The sequence below is a fragment of the Rhipicephalus sanguineus genome, chromosome 4 (assembly GCF_013339695.2).
Source record: "Rhipicephalus sanguineus isolate Rsan-2018 chromosome 4, BIME_Rsan_1.4, whole genome shotgun sequence".
NCBI classification, from domain to species: Eukaryota; Metazoa; Arthropoda; class Arachnida; order Ixodida; family Ixodidae; genus Rhipicephalus; species Rhipicephalus sanguineus.
The window spans coordinates 176,920,688-176,937,893 of record NC_051179.1 but is presented as its reverse complement, the minus strand read 5'-3'; the positions used below and the strand labels follow the sequence as shown (position 1 = coordinate 176,937,893).

At 51.3% G+C, this 17,206-nt stretch overlaps 1 protein-coding gene across 1 annotated transcript; it reads left to right on the top strand.

The window, feature by feature from the left end:
• Positions 1-2,806: 2,806 nt before the first annotated feature.
• LOC119389134 (uncharacterized) lies at positions 2,807-4,007 on the top strand. Its single transcript, XM_037656373.2, has 2 exons — positions 2,807-3,089; positions 3,717-4,007. Exons 1-2 carry the CDS (start codon positions 3,003-3,005, stop codon positions 3,933-3,935), a joined length of 306 nt encoding a protein of 101 aa, XP_037512301.2. The 5' UTR covers positions 2,807-3,002; the 3' UTR covers positions 3,936-4,007.
• The last annotated feature ends 13,199 nt before the right edge of the window (positions 4,008-17,206 follow it).

Here is a 17,206-nt window from a genome sequence, read left to right as displayed (position 1 = left end):
ATTGCAGGTAACATTAATTCAAGGCTGATTCCAACCTTGAAGAAGACAAGTCCACTTGTCGAAACGTTGGCTCGAGCACCCACCCGCTGTTTACGGATTTTTTCATCGCAGCTTTCATCTTCTACCTCCTGCCGTTTTTATTTTTTGATTATTGCAGGTGGTAACATGAAAATCATGACATGCATGGCATGTATGGCATGATCGACATGCCACGCTCATGGTCTGCTTACGGCCGCTTCGCTAGCCTCAGATATACCAAAGTTTGGCGTGACACTGTGTGACGAACTTAAATGACAGGTGGTACATGACAATCATGACATGCGTGTCATGTACGGCATCACTTACATGCCGCGGTCATGGTGCGCTCGCGGTCGCTTCGGTAGCTTGAGATGTAACAAAGTTTGTATGGCGTGACACTGTGTGAAGAACATAAATGAGAGGTGGTACATCAAAATTATGACATGCATGTCATGTACCGCATCACTTGCATGCCGCGCTCATGGTGCGCTCGCGGCCGTTTGGTATGGTCTGACATGAGTGTACACCGAAAGTAAATGACAGGTGGTAACATGAAAATCTTATGTATGTCATGTACGGCATGATTTTCATGCCGCGCTGATGGTGCGCTCGCGGCCGCTTCGCTAGCTTGACATACACCAAAATTTTTATCGCATGACATGACTGTGACGAACATAAACGATAAATGGTAACATGTACGGCATGACTTGCATGCCTTGCTCATGGTGCGTTCGCAGCCGCTTTGCTGGCTTGATATATACCAAAATTCGTATGGCGTGGAATGAGTCTGACGAAATTTACTGCAAGTGATAACATGAAAACCATGACATCCGTGTCGTGTACGTCATGATTAATTGCCACGTTTATGGTGCGCTCGTGGCATGAATGCTTTAATTTTCCTCAATGATAAACAATGTGGTGTATGCAGCTCCTCGCTGACTGCCTCACATTACATCGATTTCCACTGTGCGTTGGATCGGCCGGACTTTTTCTATAATTTCTGCTCCCAGCTTCTAAGCATAAAATTTAGCCCTCAGATACATCAGAACACTGCGTACAGTAGCCCAGCTTAAGAAAACAACTCACCCATACCCTTTCCGAAATACAGAAAACAGTACGTCATACAATCATTTAATTATAAGTGAGCAGATCCTCTGTTACAGACTTCCGAAACTTCTAAACTACTTGATAGAACATAAACAGTTGTCGAACCTACCAGTAAGAAAACATCAATACATTTATTTGTATCTCTTCAGTAGTTTACATCTGTGGACAATTGTACGTTTCTTCTTTCTCAGTGTAATGTGTTTCTATTGCCTTTTTATTTCCATTTCCTTTGTTTTCAAACCGTAATTAGGTTTTCCTCTTACTTCAGAAGTTATAGCATGTGGTTTCGTGTTTTTTTTTTCTTTTTTGGTGTGCGTATGAAGTGTGTTTAATTTTATATAAAAACAGAAAAAAGCGCACAAAATGTACTACCTTACGGTAGTTGTTACAACAAATGCGCGTATTGGGGGTTTTTCTTTGTACCGCATCCACTGTCATGCTGTATGCCTTGTAAGGGGGGCCCGAATCTCCGTCAAGTGAACAGAGTTTCACTTTTCGTCCGGGCCTCCTTCATTTTTCTGGTGTTTACTTCAAGAAAAATGGAATCAAATTGAATTGAATGAAATTGAAGTGTCAGATAGACTAAGAAGTTATTCTGCAATCGATTACGTTAGTAATCCACTGCGAGTGGATTAGGCATTAGACAGTACTAGTAAGATTAGACAGTATAAGACAGCATTAGTAAAATGACAGACAGTACTAGTAAGAATTTAGATTACAGCCAGCTAGCTCTCACAGTCATTTTCAGTTGCACCAACATGAGCTGTCCCACGACTTAGTTAGACTCAGCATAAGCTGCCAAGTTTCGCGCGTCGCTTCCAGACAATCAAATAGAGCTCGATGTGCTCACGGAGAGGGCGTGTTGTGCGAGATGTCTCAGTTTCGCCAGGCTACAACAGCGACGACAGTGTACAGCAACACGGCTTTTAGATGCGAAATATCTCTTGCTCGAGGATTTGTAACGCGGCGTAGTAGTCCGCACTCACACTACGCATGCGCGACTCTCCTCCTTCCCTCTCTCCAACAGCTACGCGTTACTCTCTCCACTTCTCTACCAGCACCTGCTTGCGCTTCTCCTGCGTTCTCGCTTTTGCTCTCACGGAGCATACGCTACTCTCCTCCTCTAGTCTCCTCTCCTTCAAGTGGTAGAGCGCTGCGCGCGTTCAGTCCAGCGATTGCCTCGGTTGGCTCCTCTGAAATGCGGGCTCGATATGCCGAAATTCTCTCCTGCGCAGTACCGCGATGAGGGCCAGCGCATGCGCGTCCCCTCCCCCTCTCTCTCCTCTTCTACGCTGCCTCTCTCGCGCGCGCCTGTCGACCGCGTTTCCCGCACGCCCTGTGAGAATTAACGGCCAGGCTAGAGGGAAGACACGACGAGCGTAGTGTTCCTCTTCGCGTTCCACCACGCGAGTTCGGTAGCATGCCCAGCGAACGCCAACGGAACGCGATGGTGCAAGTGATCCCGCTTCGCATCGCCTCATGGTCCCCTTTAGCGGGAGATGGTGTAATTTTTTTTTGGCCTAGTTTGAATTGGTTCATGATTAAGAAGCGCAAAGGAAACGGGGACGAAGCAGAGACTACACACAGGACAGGCGCTTTCTAACAACTGGCAAAGTGTACATTGCAAAGTGCAAAGTGTACCACGTGTTCTAAGTGCAAAGTGTGCAAAGTGAACTGCAAAGTGAACTGCAAAGTGTGCATTGCAGTTCGACTCGTCCTATGTGCGTGCATGGGCGGCATCACTGGAGGCGAACGCGGACGAGGTTGCGCAGAGCATTCACTCGTCGTGGACTGCCTTCATCGGGCGCGTCCAAGAGAGCCGGCGCTACGTGGTCGAGGAGGAGACGACACGCAACGCGCGGCAGGACGACACAGACATGGACACCAGCTCCATTCCGCAGCGCATCTACGTCTACACGCGCATCCTGCGCCGCTACGAGGAGCTCGCCAACCACGACTGGCAGGTGAGTGCGGCCCTGCTCCTTGTACGCGCATCTTCCTTTAATTATCGGCGTAGATGGGGGCACCGCTCTTGTCATCAAATCGCAAAGCCAGGCTTTTATTCTTGCCCCTCCTATTTTATCTCTCTCTGATCTGTATATATGTGCGCGTACTTCCGTGTTTATCACAATTCTGTTCCGTGCACTCTTGACGTTATAAGCTGTTTCTGTATTGGCTTTCAACAGCGCGTACGCAAAGTAGCTCATTAAAAGACTAGGCACTGACAACTACGTTGAGGAACATATTATTAGGCAGGACATTTAGACAATGAAAAACAAATATTCTGAACCAGAAACCTTTTGAATACAGTCCCAGTACCATTGGACAGTCTACCGTTCACTTCTTTTTTATTCAAGATGGGAGAACTGGCTGCGACATGCGTTATATAATGTGTTCTGACAAAGAAAACGTGTGGCCATTATGCCATAAGTTTTCTACATTTTCGTGCTAATTGTGCGCATTTTCGTGTGAATAATAGCGCAAACACGTGGAAATGATCGTGGGTGTGTATATCTGGAAGAAATTCTACATGATTTCCTGCGTACGTCCGAGAGCTCGCTATCTAAAGGGGTCCAACGATGTTATTACAGGTAACATATCGTTCGACGATAGCCGTCCTGGATCAGGCGCTCAGCGACGGCGCAGTCGGGGCATCGGGTGCTTCACTGTCGGCGGTTCCGGTGGCACACACGAAAGTCATGGTCATCGTCACCAAGATCTGGGAGGAGGTCATGGTCGAGATACGCCAGGCCTTCAAGGAATGTCGCGAGAAGTTTGAAGAGGCCATCCTCGTCGACCACGGGCCCTGAGTCACTCGCTTCATACATCACGTTGGCGTCACCTCATCCACCACTGAGTAATAAAAACTGAGCTAACGTTTACCATCGAGCAAACATGGACGGCCACTCATTTTGGGTATTTTCCGCCGCAGTAAGCTTTTACAACCGTACGAAAAACCCGTAATGATATGTCTGTATACTCGCTCATCAGTCAACTCACTCGGACCCAGACCGAGCTGTAAGTTTTTCTCCGACTGAACACGGCTTGAATACGGGAATGTCATAGCCGTTCAACAAGGCGCGTTGCTCGTAGAAACTTCAACAGCGCCTTCATCGCTTTCTGATCGGATGATCGAACGTTCCCGAATTATAATATCGAAAGAATACATGTTAGCGCAAACAAGGGTGCGAAGGGCGAGGAGTTAAACATGGGTGCTTGAGGAGCTAAACAACGAGAAGAGGCAGCTGACTAGGTACAATCACGTAGGCTTTCCCGCTATTGCTCTGCACAGCTCCCTGTGTGCCGCACTGTCCGAGGGGAGGAGTGATCGCACACGTCGGGTGGCAGAGAAAAGTCCCGTACTGCTGCCGGAATAAGAGAGTTTTGGTGGCGCACAGTTTTCGAGTACATGGGTTCTGGTTGACCGGTTCGTTTGTTGCCCCGGATAACAGTGCTAATGTAGAAGTCTCCAAGGGAAGCATCCAGGCAGCGGGTAGAGAATGCCTACACGGGCCACAGTGCTCTAATACTGGAGCGTTTGCCATCCAAGGCGCTGCAATCGTGCCTCATATCGTGGAAGGGCGTCACGGCCATACGTCGGCAAAAAATGTGGAGCCCACTCAGACTCACTTATGAAATATATTTTGCTCTTAGAGCTCACTCGGACTCAGGCTCATCAAAATTTCTCTCAACCAGACTCAATCGGACTCAGACTCACTGAAATATTTCTTAGCCGGACTCATTCAGACTCAAACTCACCAAAAATATTACTCATTCGGACTCACTCAGACAGACTCACGGCTCTATCTGAGTCTGAGTGAGTCGACTCATGAGTCCGTTAGTGTATAATTGACTTTTTCTACCATGGTGTCAATGCTCTTTAACACCAATGCCTCGCATAATTGGTGCTCCACTTGGCGCCTTTTGATCTCGTACCTTCAATATGAGTTATCAGTGGTTGCAATCCAGTAAGGACATTTTTATTGAAAGCGATGACTCACGTGAGATATTTTTATCAAGAACATCCTCTAAAAGAGTTAGCGGGAGGGAGGTCAACCTGACCCGCCCCCTTCAACTTCTAAGTAAATCACGCCTCTGAATAATAAATATTGAGCTGGCGTATGAAAGCTAGTGCTTTAAAGTATGTGCGAGTCGTCGGGAGTAAAAACGTGACCCGACATAAGGCTGATAGTAAAGCTGAAGTTGTGTAAATAGAACCATAGGTCGGCAAAAAAGTGTGAAGATCACTCAGGCTCACTCAAGATATATATTTTGTGCTTAGGGCTTACTCCGACTCAAACTCATTAAAATTTCCCTCTACCGGACTCACTCGGACTCAGACTCACTAAATTTTTTCTCAGCCGGACTCACTCGAACTCAAGGTCACCAAAATATTACTCACCCGGACTCACTCGAACTCAGACTCACGGTTCGGCCGGAGTCTAATTAAATGTTTTCCGCTTTTGCGGGGGAGAACGCAGCTCCTTCGGGTCCTCCAATTGTTGCTGGGTCATCAGTGTAAAGCTTAAGATAGTCCTCGTATTCCTTGTGCATCGGGAGCAGAGGCAGCCGCTTTAACGCTGGCGACGAGAGTTCTGACTTCATCCGAATCAAATTGCGATTACAGCGCAAAAGAAGACACAGGACAAAACGAAGACGAGCGCTCGTATTCGTTGCTCTTTTGTCCCGTGTCTTCCGTAACGCTGTAATCACAATTTCAAATGGAATACCAACAAGCCCGTACTCAGACCTTGCTTCATCCGAATCCCTGGTACGGTGAGTTGATGTTTTGGTTGGTTCCGACACAAAGGAGGCTTGAGGAATCTTTCAGTAGGCGTACAGTCTATTGTGAGGCGCTCGCGGCAAGCCCATATTATCTAACAGGAGACACCGGACCAGTCTTCTTGAATGGAGACTAGGTAATCGGCAGGGGCACGAGCAAGGTCTAGAATTAATATCACTTTAGAAGTGCTCGGAGCATTTCTAGAGTGATATGAATTGCGAATGGATGATCACTGGCCGTTTCAATAGTCTCCGCCGTTCATGTGCAGCGTGGTAATCCGAGAGAAACCCCAGTGCCTCGCCCTTAGCATTTTTTATTGAGCGTATCTTGCTTGCTCAGGTGTTCGTTAGTACCAGTAAGCTGTACCGCAAGTAACCGAGAAACAGCGTCCTGTGTTAGCGTGCACCGATGCAACCCACGTTTTTCCTTCGAGGAACTTGAAGGGACGCGAGATGGTCGTTAGGCGATTCTATAGACCGCCCACGTAGGAACTAAAGCAGGGATCACGATCCATAATGTCCCCTAAGAATCTGTGCGTCCAGGCGTAGCACATATTAAGGCGAAAGCCTTTATTGTCTCATACTCGCTTCCGTCCGTCCATCGGTGCCCTGGAACGGTGCCAGCTGTGGCCCCTCCCCCTCACACTCTCTCAGCAATCACGTGATGGCACAGCGGCGCAAAGCAACAGTTGCGCCGCCACTGCTGTAGCCTCTCACCCTTACACTCCCTCAGCAATCACGAAATGGCACGGTTCTCCCAAAGAACTTCTCGCCCCTTCGAGCCAACTGCCTGCTCGTGGTGCCTTCAGCATTGAGGCCAGAAGTCCTCCAGGCCCTGCACAACGACCCGACGGCTGCACACCTCGGTGTTTCCCGCACGCTCGCAAGAACAGGAAAAGTACTACAGGCCGCGCCTTGCCGTCGAGGTTTCTCGCTACGTAAGGACATGCCGAGACTGTCAGCGACACAAGACACCACCGACAATACCAGCAGGCTTTCTTCAGCCTATCGAACAACCTCGCCGACCGTTCCAGCAGATCGGTATGGACCTACTGGGACCGTTCGCTATGTCGACTTGCGGAAATAAATGGATCGTCGTAACTACCGACTACCTCACCCGCTACGCCGAAACAAGGGCTCCACCTAGAGGCACTGCCGCCGAGGTAGCGAAGTTCTTCGTTGAAGACATCGTCCTGCGTCATGGCGCCCCAGAGCTCCTCATCACCGACAGAGGTACGGCCTTTACTGCGGAGCTAACTCAGGCGATCTTGAGGTACAGCCAGACGAGTAACCGCCCGACCACCGCGTATACCACCCGCAGACCAATGGCCTCACCGAACGGCTAAATAAGACCATCGCCGACATGCTGGTCATGTACGTCGACGTCGAGCACAAGACCTGGGATGCCATCCTTCCGTAGGTGACCTTCGTATACGACACGGCCGTGCAAGAAACGACGCAGATGACGTCCTACAAGTTGGTCTACGGAAGGAGCCCTGCAACGACGCTCTACGCCATGCTGCCAACTGCCACCGACGAAGACAATCTCGACGTCGCTGCTTATTTGCAACACGCCGAAGAAGCTCGGCAGCTCGCCCGCTGCATATCAAGAACCAGCAGAGGGTCGACAGCCGCCACTATAATGTTCGACGACGCCACGTGGAATACCAACCCGGTGACCGTGTCTGGGTCTGGACGCCGAAACACTGTCCGGGACTTAGCGAGAAGCTTCTTCTGCGATACTTCGGGCCATACAAGGTGCTTCGACGTGTCGGCGCTCTAGACTGCGAGGTTATCCCGGACGGCGTTGCGAGCTCTTAACGGCGCCGTGCACGACCTCAATTCGTCCATGTCGTGCGCGCTAAGCCGTTTTGTGAGCGTTGGCGAACCTGAGCACTGTACATTTTGCTTTATTATTGTAATTTTGCTTGTACTTATTGATTGTTATACTTTCTTGCTTTATTATCGTACTTCCCTTCTGTACGCACTTGTTTTCCCCTTCTATGTTCTGTTACAAGCATCGCCTTTTCAGAGAGGGGCAATGCCACACACGCTCCTTTCTTTCTGTTTTCTGTTACCCTGGGAAGATTCCAGATTGTAGTAGATCATTTTGTTAAGATTGCGCGCATGACGCGAATAGTCAAGATTATTTCGTAGCTTGCGCGACCACCAGTGATAAGGCTGGAAAGTTCGATGCGTGATTTATAAAAGACGGCGCATCCCAGTGATGTTCAGTTTTATCGACGGCCGACGCTCTGCTCGCCGCTATCAGTGTACGGTGTGTATTGCTGTTGTTTCACTTTCCATTTACCGGCCACAAGTCCGGCCACGACGACTGCTTCCTTCGTCGACGTCACGACCCCTTGACAATACATCTATCTTAGATGCTATCTTAGGTACTCTTTGGTTATTTTTAGAGCTGTGCGAATAAGAAAATGTTTAGTGCGAAGCGAATTAGAATAATAAAATATGAGTGGGAATCAAACAGAATATTTTTGAGTAGTTGTCAAATATTTGTCGAATATTTTTTTAACACGAAAGTGTTTTATGCCGGGGTCCACCAAGACTTCAGTGACGTATTTCCGTCACGGAAATGACGTAGAAAAAATATACATGATCAGACGGCAAAGAAAGAAAGGTTCCGTCAACGGGAATCGAACCCACGACCGCTCGGTCCGCAACAACAGATGCGGGGCACGCTATCCACTGCGCCAAAGTCACAGACTCTAGAGGCTTTACAAACGCGCCTTTTATATCTACCACTCTCCCGGTCGGCGGTGTGGTGTTGCCCTCTGGGAGCGGTAAGGTGAAGTAATTCGTCATTACTGTGGCCTCCGCGATTTGCATCTGCAACGCGTTACATGTCCGTCCCATTCGGGGCGTTTCAATAGAAGTTCAATTTTGTCAGTGCCTTAACACACCGGGAGATGGCGACCTTAGGACAAGCGTCGTAAAAGCGTCGGTCTCGCTCATAGCATCACGCTAATCCAAACCGAAAATAGCTCTGCGACGCGCACCTGCTTCACCTGGCTGTTACACCGCGTTCGCCGCTCACGCGCTCGCTTCGAGAAAAATAGCGGCCGGGCTACCGGGGCGGCACGACGTGCTTTGCGTTTCCCTCTAGTCCATTTCCCTCTACATTTTAACATGCCGCGGGATAGCGACCAAGTTTTGCGTCCAATATGCGACGCTCTTCTGGCTATCACACCTCGTTCTCTGATTACGCTTTCACCGTTAACTACTAGAGCTACCACAAGGGTTTGTCTAATCATTTAGCATGAACGTTAGTCGTCAGGATGGAGATGTACCACCAATCATCAAAGTGGATCCATACACGTCAAACGGTGCCATTAGCTGCCAGACATCAATATACATTGCGCAAACTCTTGTATCAATGTACACTAAACATTCAGTTACTTCTGTAAGAGCACGCTTTACTTTCGTGTTATTCCGATTCCTATGACGGAGGGATCAACCATATGTTTTTTAATACTTCGAAGCGAAATTACAGAAAAAAAGTGTAAAGTGAAGTGACAAAGTAAACAAAAGTGCTGGAGGGGTAATGTTCCCTAGTTTTGTTATCAAGATGAATGCAGAGGCCGCATTGTACTTCTTATTTACATGATTCCGGAGTCCGGAGTTCCTAATTTGCCCCACAGATGCCAATATATAAGAACATCTAAAATTTCGGATTCTGAAACGCTTCGGCGTCCGATTTTTCGAACTTCCTGCCCAAATTTCAGGTCCAAAACGGCATTAATCAAAGCCCCCACCTCTGTCGCGTCTATCAATAATCTCGCAGGTTCGAACCAGCGATTTCGTGAGTCAATCTGTTTGCGGCCGTAGCAAAGTCCGAAAGGCAGTTTTGCTGCAATGCCAATGTGTGATGAGCTGAAGCATATCGAAAATATGAAGGGGCCACTGTCACGGCGCAGTGTGGCGAGACCGCTAAGTGCGCCGCACAGACGCGTTGCCTTCACGAACGAAAGCAGTTCGCCATCGCCGCGCCCATGTGCGATCGGGAACGGAGTGGCCATGTCGTAACTAGGCCTATCGGAACGAACGCTATCACGGCAAACGCGTGCGTACAGTACAGCCAGCGCCCCGGCAGTGATGGCGTCAGCTCGGTAGGCAATGTGCTGCTCACAACTATAAAAAAAAAAAGTCGGGTACAACTTTAGAAGGCAGCGGCATTTCCCCCTCAAAGGCGGATGCACACGAGCCTCCACCAATGGGAGACCAGCGCTGGATAGGTGGCGCGCCGAAAAAATGCGCCTGGCGGGAAGTCGCGGCATAAGTCCGCCGCTCGATCCGACGACGTTTGTTGCAGCTCGCATATGTTTCGGCTGTGCGCGTCGTTTCGCTTCGGTTCAAGCTTCCGAGAGAGAGAAAATAAAACATTAACAAGGTTCTGCCAATGCTCATTCAGCTAGCGCCATCAAGCGAAAGAATACTGAAGAAAATTTGCAAAGCTTTATATATTTTTCGCAGTGTGCCGCGGCGAGCGCGCCTGCGTAAACCCGCTAGCGTGGTTCCCGGGTTCGCGGTCCCGTGCTTAAGTTGTCGACAGCTATGGCGCCAGTTGTGCTCCGCTATGGTTTTAGTAAAATAATATGGCCTGAGGACCACTTCCGCAGAAAGGCACTTGAAAACGGGGCGAAGCTGTGCAAGGCGAAATACGTGTACGATGTGGAAGAGACGGTGTCGTGCCGTGACAGCGATTCTCAAGTTGCAGCGAAATGCCACTCGCAAGTACACCAAGCCAGCTACGATGTCACACTTCAGGTAAGCGAGCATTTGATGCTAGATCGGTTATTACCGCGTGTTCCTGTCCTGTTTCTTTACGGCGCGTGTAGTTGTGTAAAATAAGCGCGAAGCTGTACGCAGTAAATCGCACAGTTGGTTTAATCGTACAGCGAGTTGACTTCCGTGCGTGATCGCAACGCTGGCACTACATGTTTTCATTTCGAACGAAAACTTGTGCACGTTTACTTAATGCAGTTTTTATGTGCTGTCGTCTCAGCGCCTGATAAGTGGGGCCACCTGTTCCTGCAAGGCCGGCAGCGACGGCGCCTGCAAGCACGTCGCAGCGGTAGCACTCGAGCTCAGTAACTTAGCCGATGCAACGTCGTCAACTGACATGCCTCAAGTGCTCCCATAGCTGGCCGTCTTCACTGTTGTATAAAACAATGAAACACGCGAAATTCGCTTTAGACCCCAGCTCGACGCCGCCAGAGAGGACCGAACTTACCCCGCTCGCCTGACAGCTTGTATCGAACATTACCTCCGTTCTTGCTCGTATGGTTTCGCAGGAAAGACGTAGAAAGATATATCACCTCTCATTCCTACGTAGTTATGACACTTATATGCGCTGCAGTAACCGTCAGCCTCATTTTTTTTTTTTTGTTCGGCGTTCAGTGCCCGCACCGCCTTCGCTACTAGCCATCCTTGTGCGTGTCGTCCGCGGGAGCGGCTGAGAAGTGCGCGCTTTTACCGCCAGGGCGGCAAGGAAACTCCAGCGCTGGTTCCCTATAGGCGCGCACTTCAGGTGACGTCATGAGCCGGACGGCCGGTGACCATGGAGGAAGGAAAATAAGGAGAGGCCCTGACTACCCTGACGTCACATTCTTGAAGCCTGCACATCGCAAACACCCGCATCGCCTCCTAGCGAAGCAGCCTCGGAACATTTCGCGATTTCCGCCGTGTCGTTTGCAAGCGCATGCGCGATTCGAGCCTTTCTTTTTTTTTTTTCGTCGTGCAAGCGGCGCCGCGGCGCAGTCGATTCCCGCATGCTGCTCCTTCTGTGTGTTCTTTCGGAAAGCTACGCAATGCCCAGCTGTTGCGTATGGTGAAAATCGCGTGCACTGCGGAAAGTACCGGGTGTCACTTTTCATGTGTACGTACACGTTCGCTTCATTGCTGATCACTAATGCATGGTATTTGCATGCGAAGCTCTCGGATGTGCGCTCAGTTGCTTCTTACTCATTGTGCCAACTCAGAACACACGTGTACTTTTGTTTTTGGCATCTGACGCGCCATACATACCATGCGCTGAAGGCATCGTACGTTTTAGAGGCTGTGTCGTTCAAACGAAAGGGCAATAAACTTTTGTTGTTGTTATCGGACTACGTGATGTATGTATTGTGCGGTGTGCGCTCGCTGCGTGCTTGTGTTCGTTGTGCACTGGAATTACGAACTTTACGTGCACGATCGCGTATACAATACAGTGGTGTCTTCTTTTCGACGTGAAGTTACGACAACTATAGGTTGGCGTTGCGCCGAATAGCTACTGCGCTCACTCCATATACACGAACAAAGAACCGCTAATCCGGCAACAGATCGGGAAGTCGGACTACGAGAAAGGGAAGGCCTAACGCCCAGCAGAACGCGTAAGTCACTGCTAGGTGGGTTCCAATACGACGATGCAGGGGCTGAACGTTTTTGATCACGGCACGTACCGGTATTCTGTACTGTTGCACAAAAACGTTCCACGAAGAATTTCAGCACGCAGCGCTCGGGCCTGCCACGCACGAACAGCCTGGTAAACGTCTGCTTGCAACATTTTACTGCGTGCGAACCGCACAATACGCGCTAAATAAGAACTTGTTGTTGGGCGAGTTGGTGAGTACTTAACATCGTGGTTTAGCGCTAAAAAAAAAGACAGACACATGTGAGAGACAGGACAAGCGCTACTAACAACTGTTTTATTGTAAGGGTTGCAATGGAATAAATACCACACTGGTGCGCAGACGTGACGAACGCGTAACAAGACGTCACCACTTATCAGGCTACAGGCATGTGGCATCAAAAAGCCTAATCTCATTTCTATACAAGCAGATAGACGTGTCGCTAACACAGTTAGTACCTTTTTTCTTTATACGATACGCCTCCCAGAGTTCGCGGGCTGATTTGTTCCAGCTTCTTCCTAGAATCTTAGCCTCTCGAAATATCGGCTCACACATGCATTTTCGGCAGTGGGACGAAAGATGGAGTAAAGTTTTGGGTCCTTTACCCGCGATCCGATAATCGCGTTTCAGCCAGAGGCTGATCACCAGGCTTGTGAAGGTTCGTCACCGAGGTGCCCCGTCAGCGACGGTCGTGGTGGCGATTTGCAGGCAGAGGCTCGGAGATGATGGAGAACTAAAGCAGTTTATATACAGATGGTTACAAAAACAACATATTTACAGCGTATTTACAACGTCAGAGCGTCTACGTTGGACATCGTCCACACCTCGGGAGACCCGAGTACTGCCTCGCAGTAACACCGCCCTGCTCAGACTGACCTACTTTCCCCGGTCGGCCTCTTTTCCTCCTTCTCAGCATCCCTTTCCTCAATGCGGCCACGTGGTCCCGCCAACTCTGGCGCGCCAGTTCCTAGAACCCATGCGGCCGCACCCGCGGAGGGAAAAGCGCTCCACCGAAGGGATGACGTTACACAGTGTTCCAAATGAGGTCACCTCCCGAGTTGTTTTCGCGGCAGCCCGCACTCGGGGGAGGGGGGGGTGCTTTCAAGAAACGACGCCGGCACGCCGCAACCGGCCACCGACTGCCTTCCCTCGGCGCCGACTTGACCCGTTGACAGATGTCTGTAAACCCCACGCCGTCCCTCTGTTTGCGTGGGGCACGGTGCCGGCAAACTGGCGCCAACGGCCCTCCCCAAGCTCTCTGTTTTTTCCCGAACCTTACACGCCCCCCTTAAGCTTCACATAAGAGGCCGACGCGTCTTATGGGAACAACAATGAAACAAAAAAAAGGTTTGGGAAACCTTAAGTCCTCCGTACTCGGCTAAGGGTTAATGGCCCTTCGCAACGCTAAACATGTATGCACCACGACACTTGCGTCAACACGCTCTCGATTTTCCACAAGAAAAAAAAAAGGAACATGGCAACAATGTCTAACGTTGCGTTACGCGGCCATAAACACAGTGGGCCAGGGTCTCCAGTTACAGGGGAGACCCGGCGAAGGTAAACAACAAAAAATAACGTTCATGTACGTCCGTCCAATAACCGTCCACTGCGCACACACACTTCCACCTCGCAGTTTGTGGGTGACACGGTTTCAGAGGCGTGCAAAACGCGTGCACAAAATGTCAACCGCGGCACGGAGTTCACAGACTTAGTTCCGTACTGCTGGTGCACAAAGGGGAGCACTCCCCCCTCCCGCCGACTGCCCGGCACTGTTACTCGGATACCGCCATGCATTTGGCACGCGCAACACCGGACCCTCGTTGACATGGGCGCTGCCCTTTCTGTGATGTGCAGAACGTTCTAGCCCTGGAGCGCCAGCGACTACCGCGTTATCTTTGCCCCGTCGGCGTCGCCAACGGTGTCTGCCGCGGACCCTACCCGGTCCGTTCCGCTTAGGGAACATTTTTCCGGAGCACTGATCGTCGAACGCTAACACGGCCTCGCTCACTCGAACCCTCGACGGCTTCGCCCGCATATCAGGCTGCGGTGCGTGCGCGGTCTGTTGTCTAACTCTATCCGCCTCCTTGAGCAACTTCCACGCATCCTCGGACAACAAACAGTCAGTGCGTGCCCTTAGTTTGTCCGTCAGCGCGCACAACACCGGCACTGCTGCCTTACCGTCCGCGAAGATTACTGGGCCACGCGCGAGCGCCAGCGGCAGCATTGTCAGCCTTGCACGTACCTCTTCCCCGAACGCGGAGATCAGTGTAATTGACCCGTGCGGCTGCACAAGCTCCGGCGGGACTACGCTTTCCCGGACGACCGTGACGTCAGTGCCCGTGTCAAGAATGGCGCGAACCCCAACGTCTCCGCAACATAATCCGATGGGCTCGCGTTCATGCCCTCCTGCAACTATCGCCGTCGCCGATACGCGTGCGGACAAACCTATCCTCTCCTGAGAGCCAGACGCCGCGGCGTCGCGATTTTCCGCTCGCGGGCAATCCGCCTTCAAGTGTCCATGCTCACCGCATAGGAAGCAACCCCGCGCCTTTGTGGGCTCCCGCGCTAGTGGTTTAGCCCGATCCTTTGGGCCCGTGGTCATTGTATCAATGATTTTGCGTTCCGACCTTTTCACACCACTGTTTTCGCCTTCCGCTTCCTCGAATGTTACGACTAACGCCGCAATTTCGTGGGCCTTGCGCCAGCTCCCTCCCTCTTGGAGCGTTACATATTTTAAGGCGGCCTCCGACAAGCTGTCTTTCATCTGGTCCGCGGTAAAAAGGTCGACGAGCTCCTCAAAGGTACTCACGCCTCTCGCCTCCACGTAACAACGCAAGTAGCTCTGCAGCCTGGTCGCGAACGCGCGCCACCCTTCTGCCGCTCGCTTCTTCGCCCCATGGAACCGGCGGAGGTATTCTCCTGCGGAAAGCTTCATTTCCTCGAGTACCGCGCCTTTCAGTACCTCGTAGTCCCTATGCTGTGGTGGTGCCAAGCGCGTCGACAAAAATGGGATTTTTTCCGCGACCAATGGAAAAATAATCTGGCCCCACCAAGCTTTTGGTACTTCGTACCCTTCCAGCGCGCTCTCGGCAGCCTCAAACCATACCGGGACCTCGGCTTCCGTCGGGAACTTTGGCAGCACGCTGCTAATCAATTTTGAAAAATGTCGCATTTCACCGTGGTTCTCCTGCCATCCGTTACCGCGCGGGGTCGGCCCGGAGCCACGTTGTTCTCTTGCAATTTCCAGTTCTAACTCTCTCAATCTGATTTTCATTTTGAGAACTTCTACTTCTGAATGGCTCTCTGGCTCCTCCAGACCGGCGGCCTCGTTCCCGACCTCCTCGTTGTCGCTAGAGTCGCCCATACCGCTGGTCGTGCCTTTATCTGGATTTAAATAGGCGAACCGTGTTTCCATTTACACCTCGACCTAGCCTAATCCGAACACAGTGCACAGGCCCAGGCGGAAGAAGAAGAGCACTCACCCGTCGAGACGACCGCTGCGTAGCTCCTGTCCTCCCCTCCGCGCTGGTTTTGCTGTAGCCTTCCGCTTCGATCCGCCGGCGCCCAGTGGACGACTTGAAGAAGCAGGCCAGCCGACTCCCACGGCTGTCTCCTGGCGTCCTTAGGACCCTGGTCCTCGTGCTGCACTGCTTTGCTGAGGCCGCTGCTTTCTCTCCGCCCACGCCGAGTGCTCGACACGGAATCTTCACCCGCTGCCGAAGCGTTGCCTCCCCTTCACAGCCTGTTGAATCCCTTCGCCGTCTCGAGATGCTTGAAGAGATCCCACCGCTGCCACCAGTAAAGTTTTGGGTCCTTTACCCGCGATCCGATAATCGCGTTTCAGCCAGAGGCTGATCACCAGGCTTGTGAAGGTTCGTCACCGAGGTGCCCCGTCAGCGACGGTCGTGGTGGCGATTTGCAGGCAGAGGCTCGGAGATGATGGAGAACTAAAGCAGTTTATATACAGATGGTTACAAAAACAACATATTTACAGCGTATTTACAACGTCAGAGCGTCTACGTTGGACATCGTCCACACCTCGGGAGACCCGAGTACTGCCTCGCAGTAACACCGCCCTGCTCAGACTGACCTACTTTCCCCGGTCGGCCTCTTTTCCTCCTTCTCAGCATCCCTTTCCTCAATGCGGCCACGTGGTCCCGCCAACTCTGGCGCGCCAGTTCCTAGAACCCATGCGGCCGCACCCGCGGAGGGAAAAGCGCTCCACCGAAGGGATGACGTTACACAGTGTTCCAAATGAGGTCACCTCCCGAGTTGTTTTCGCGGCAGCCCGCACTCGGGGGAGGGGGGGGTGCTTTCAAGAAACGACGCCGGCACGCCGCAACCGGCCACCGACTGCCTTCCCTCGGCGCCGACTTGACCCGTTGACAGATGTCTGTAAACCCCACGCCGTCCCTCTGTTTGCGTGGGGCACGGTGCCGGCAAACTGGCGCCAACGGCCCTCCCCAAGCTCTCTGTTTTTTCCCGAACCTTACAGATGGGCCCCATCTACTTTCTTTAGATTTTGCGCATGCTCCCTTAACCGGTCATTAAGGCATCGGCCTGTTTGCCCTATGTACGACTTACCGCAAGACAGCGGTATGTCATACACCACTCCTTGCACGCATTTCACAAAGGGCGAGGCATGCTTCTTTGAGCACCCTTTCTTCTTGCAGCCCACCTTTGTTGTGCGAGGGCACAGCTGTGCAAGCTTGTTAGGCGCCGAAAAAACAAGCGGGACCTCATGCCTATTGGCAACCTTCTTCAGGTTGTGCGAAACCTTGTGCAGATACGGCACAACTTCAGGTTTCTTCCCCGGTGCTCCCTCATCCGCTGTTTTTTGCTTGGCGCTGCCCTTCAGTTTTCGGAGTAGCCTTGAGCGGGTTCTAAGCCAT

Excerpts from the sequence above, each read along its gene's own strand:
- LOC119389134 (XM_037656373.2), top strand. The coding sequence starts at position 3,003 with ATGGACACCAGCTCCATTCCGCAGCGCATCTACGTCTACACGCGCATC. Across the intron at positions 3,090-3,716 it reads TCGCCAACCACGACTGGCAG|GTAACATATCGTTCGACGAT; the intron begins GTGAGTGCGGCC and ends ATGTTATTACAG.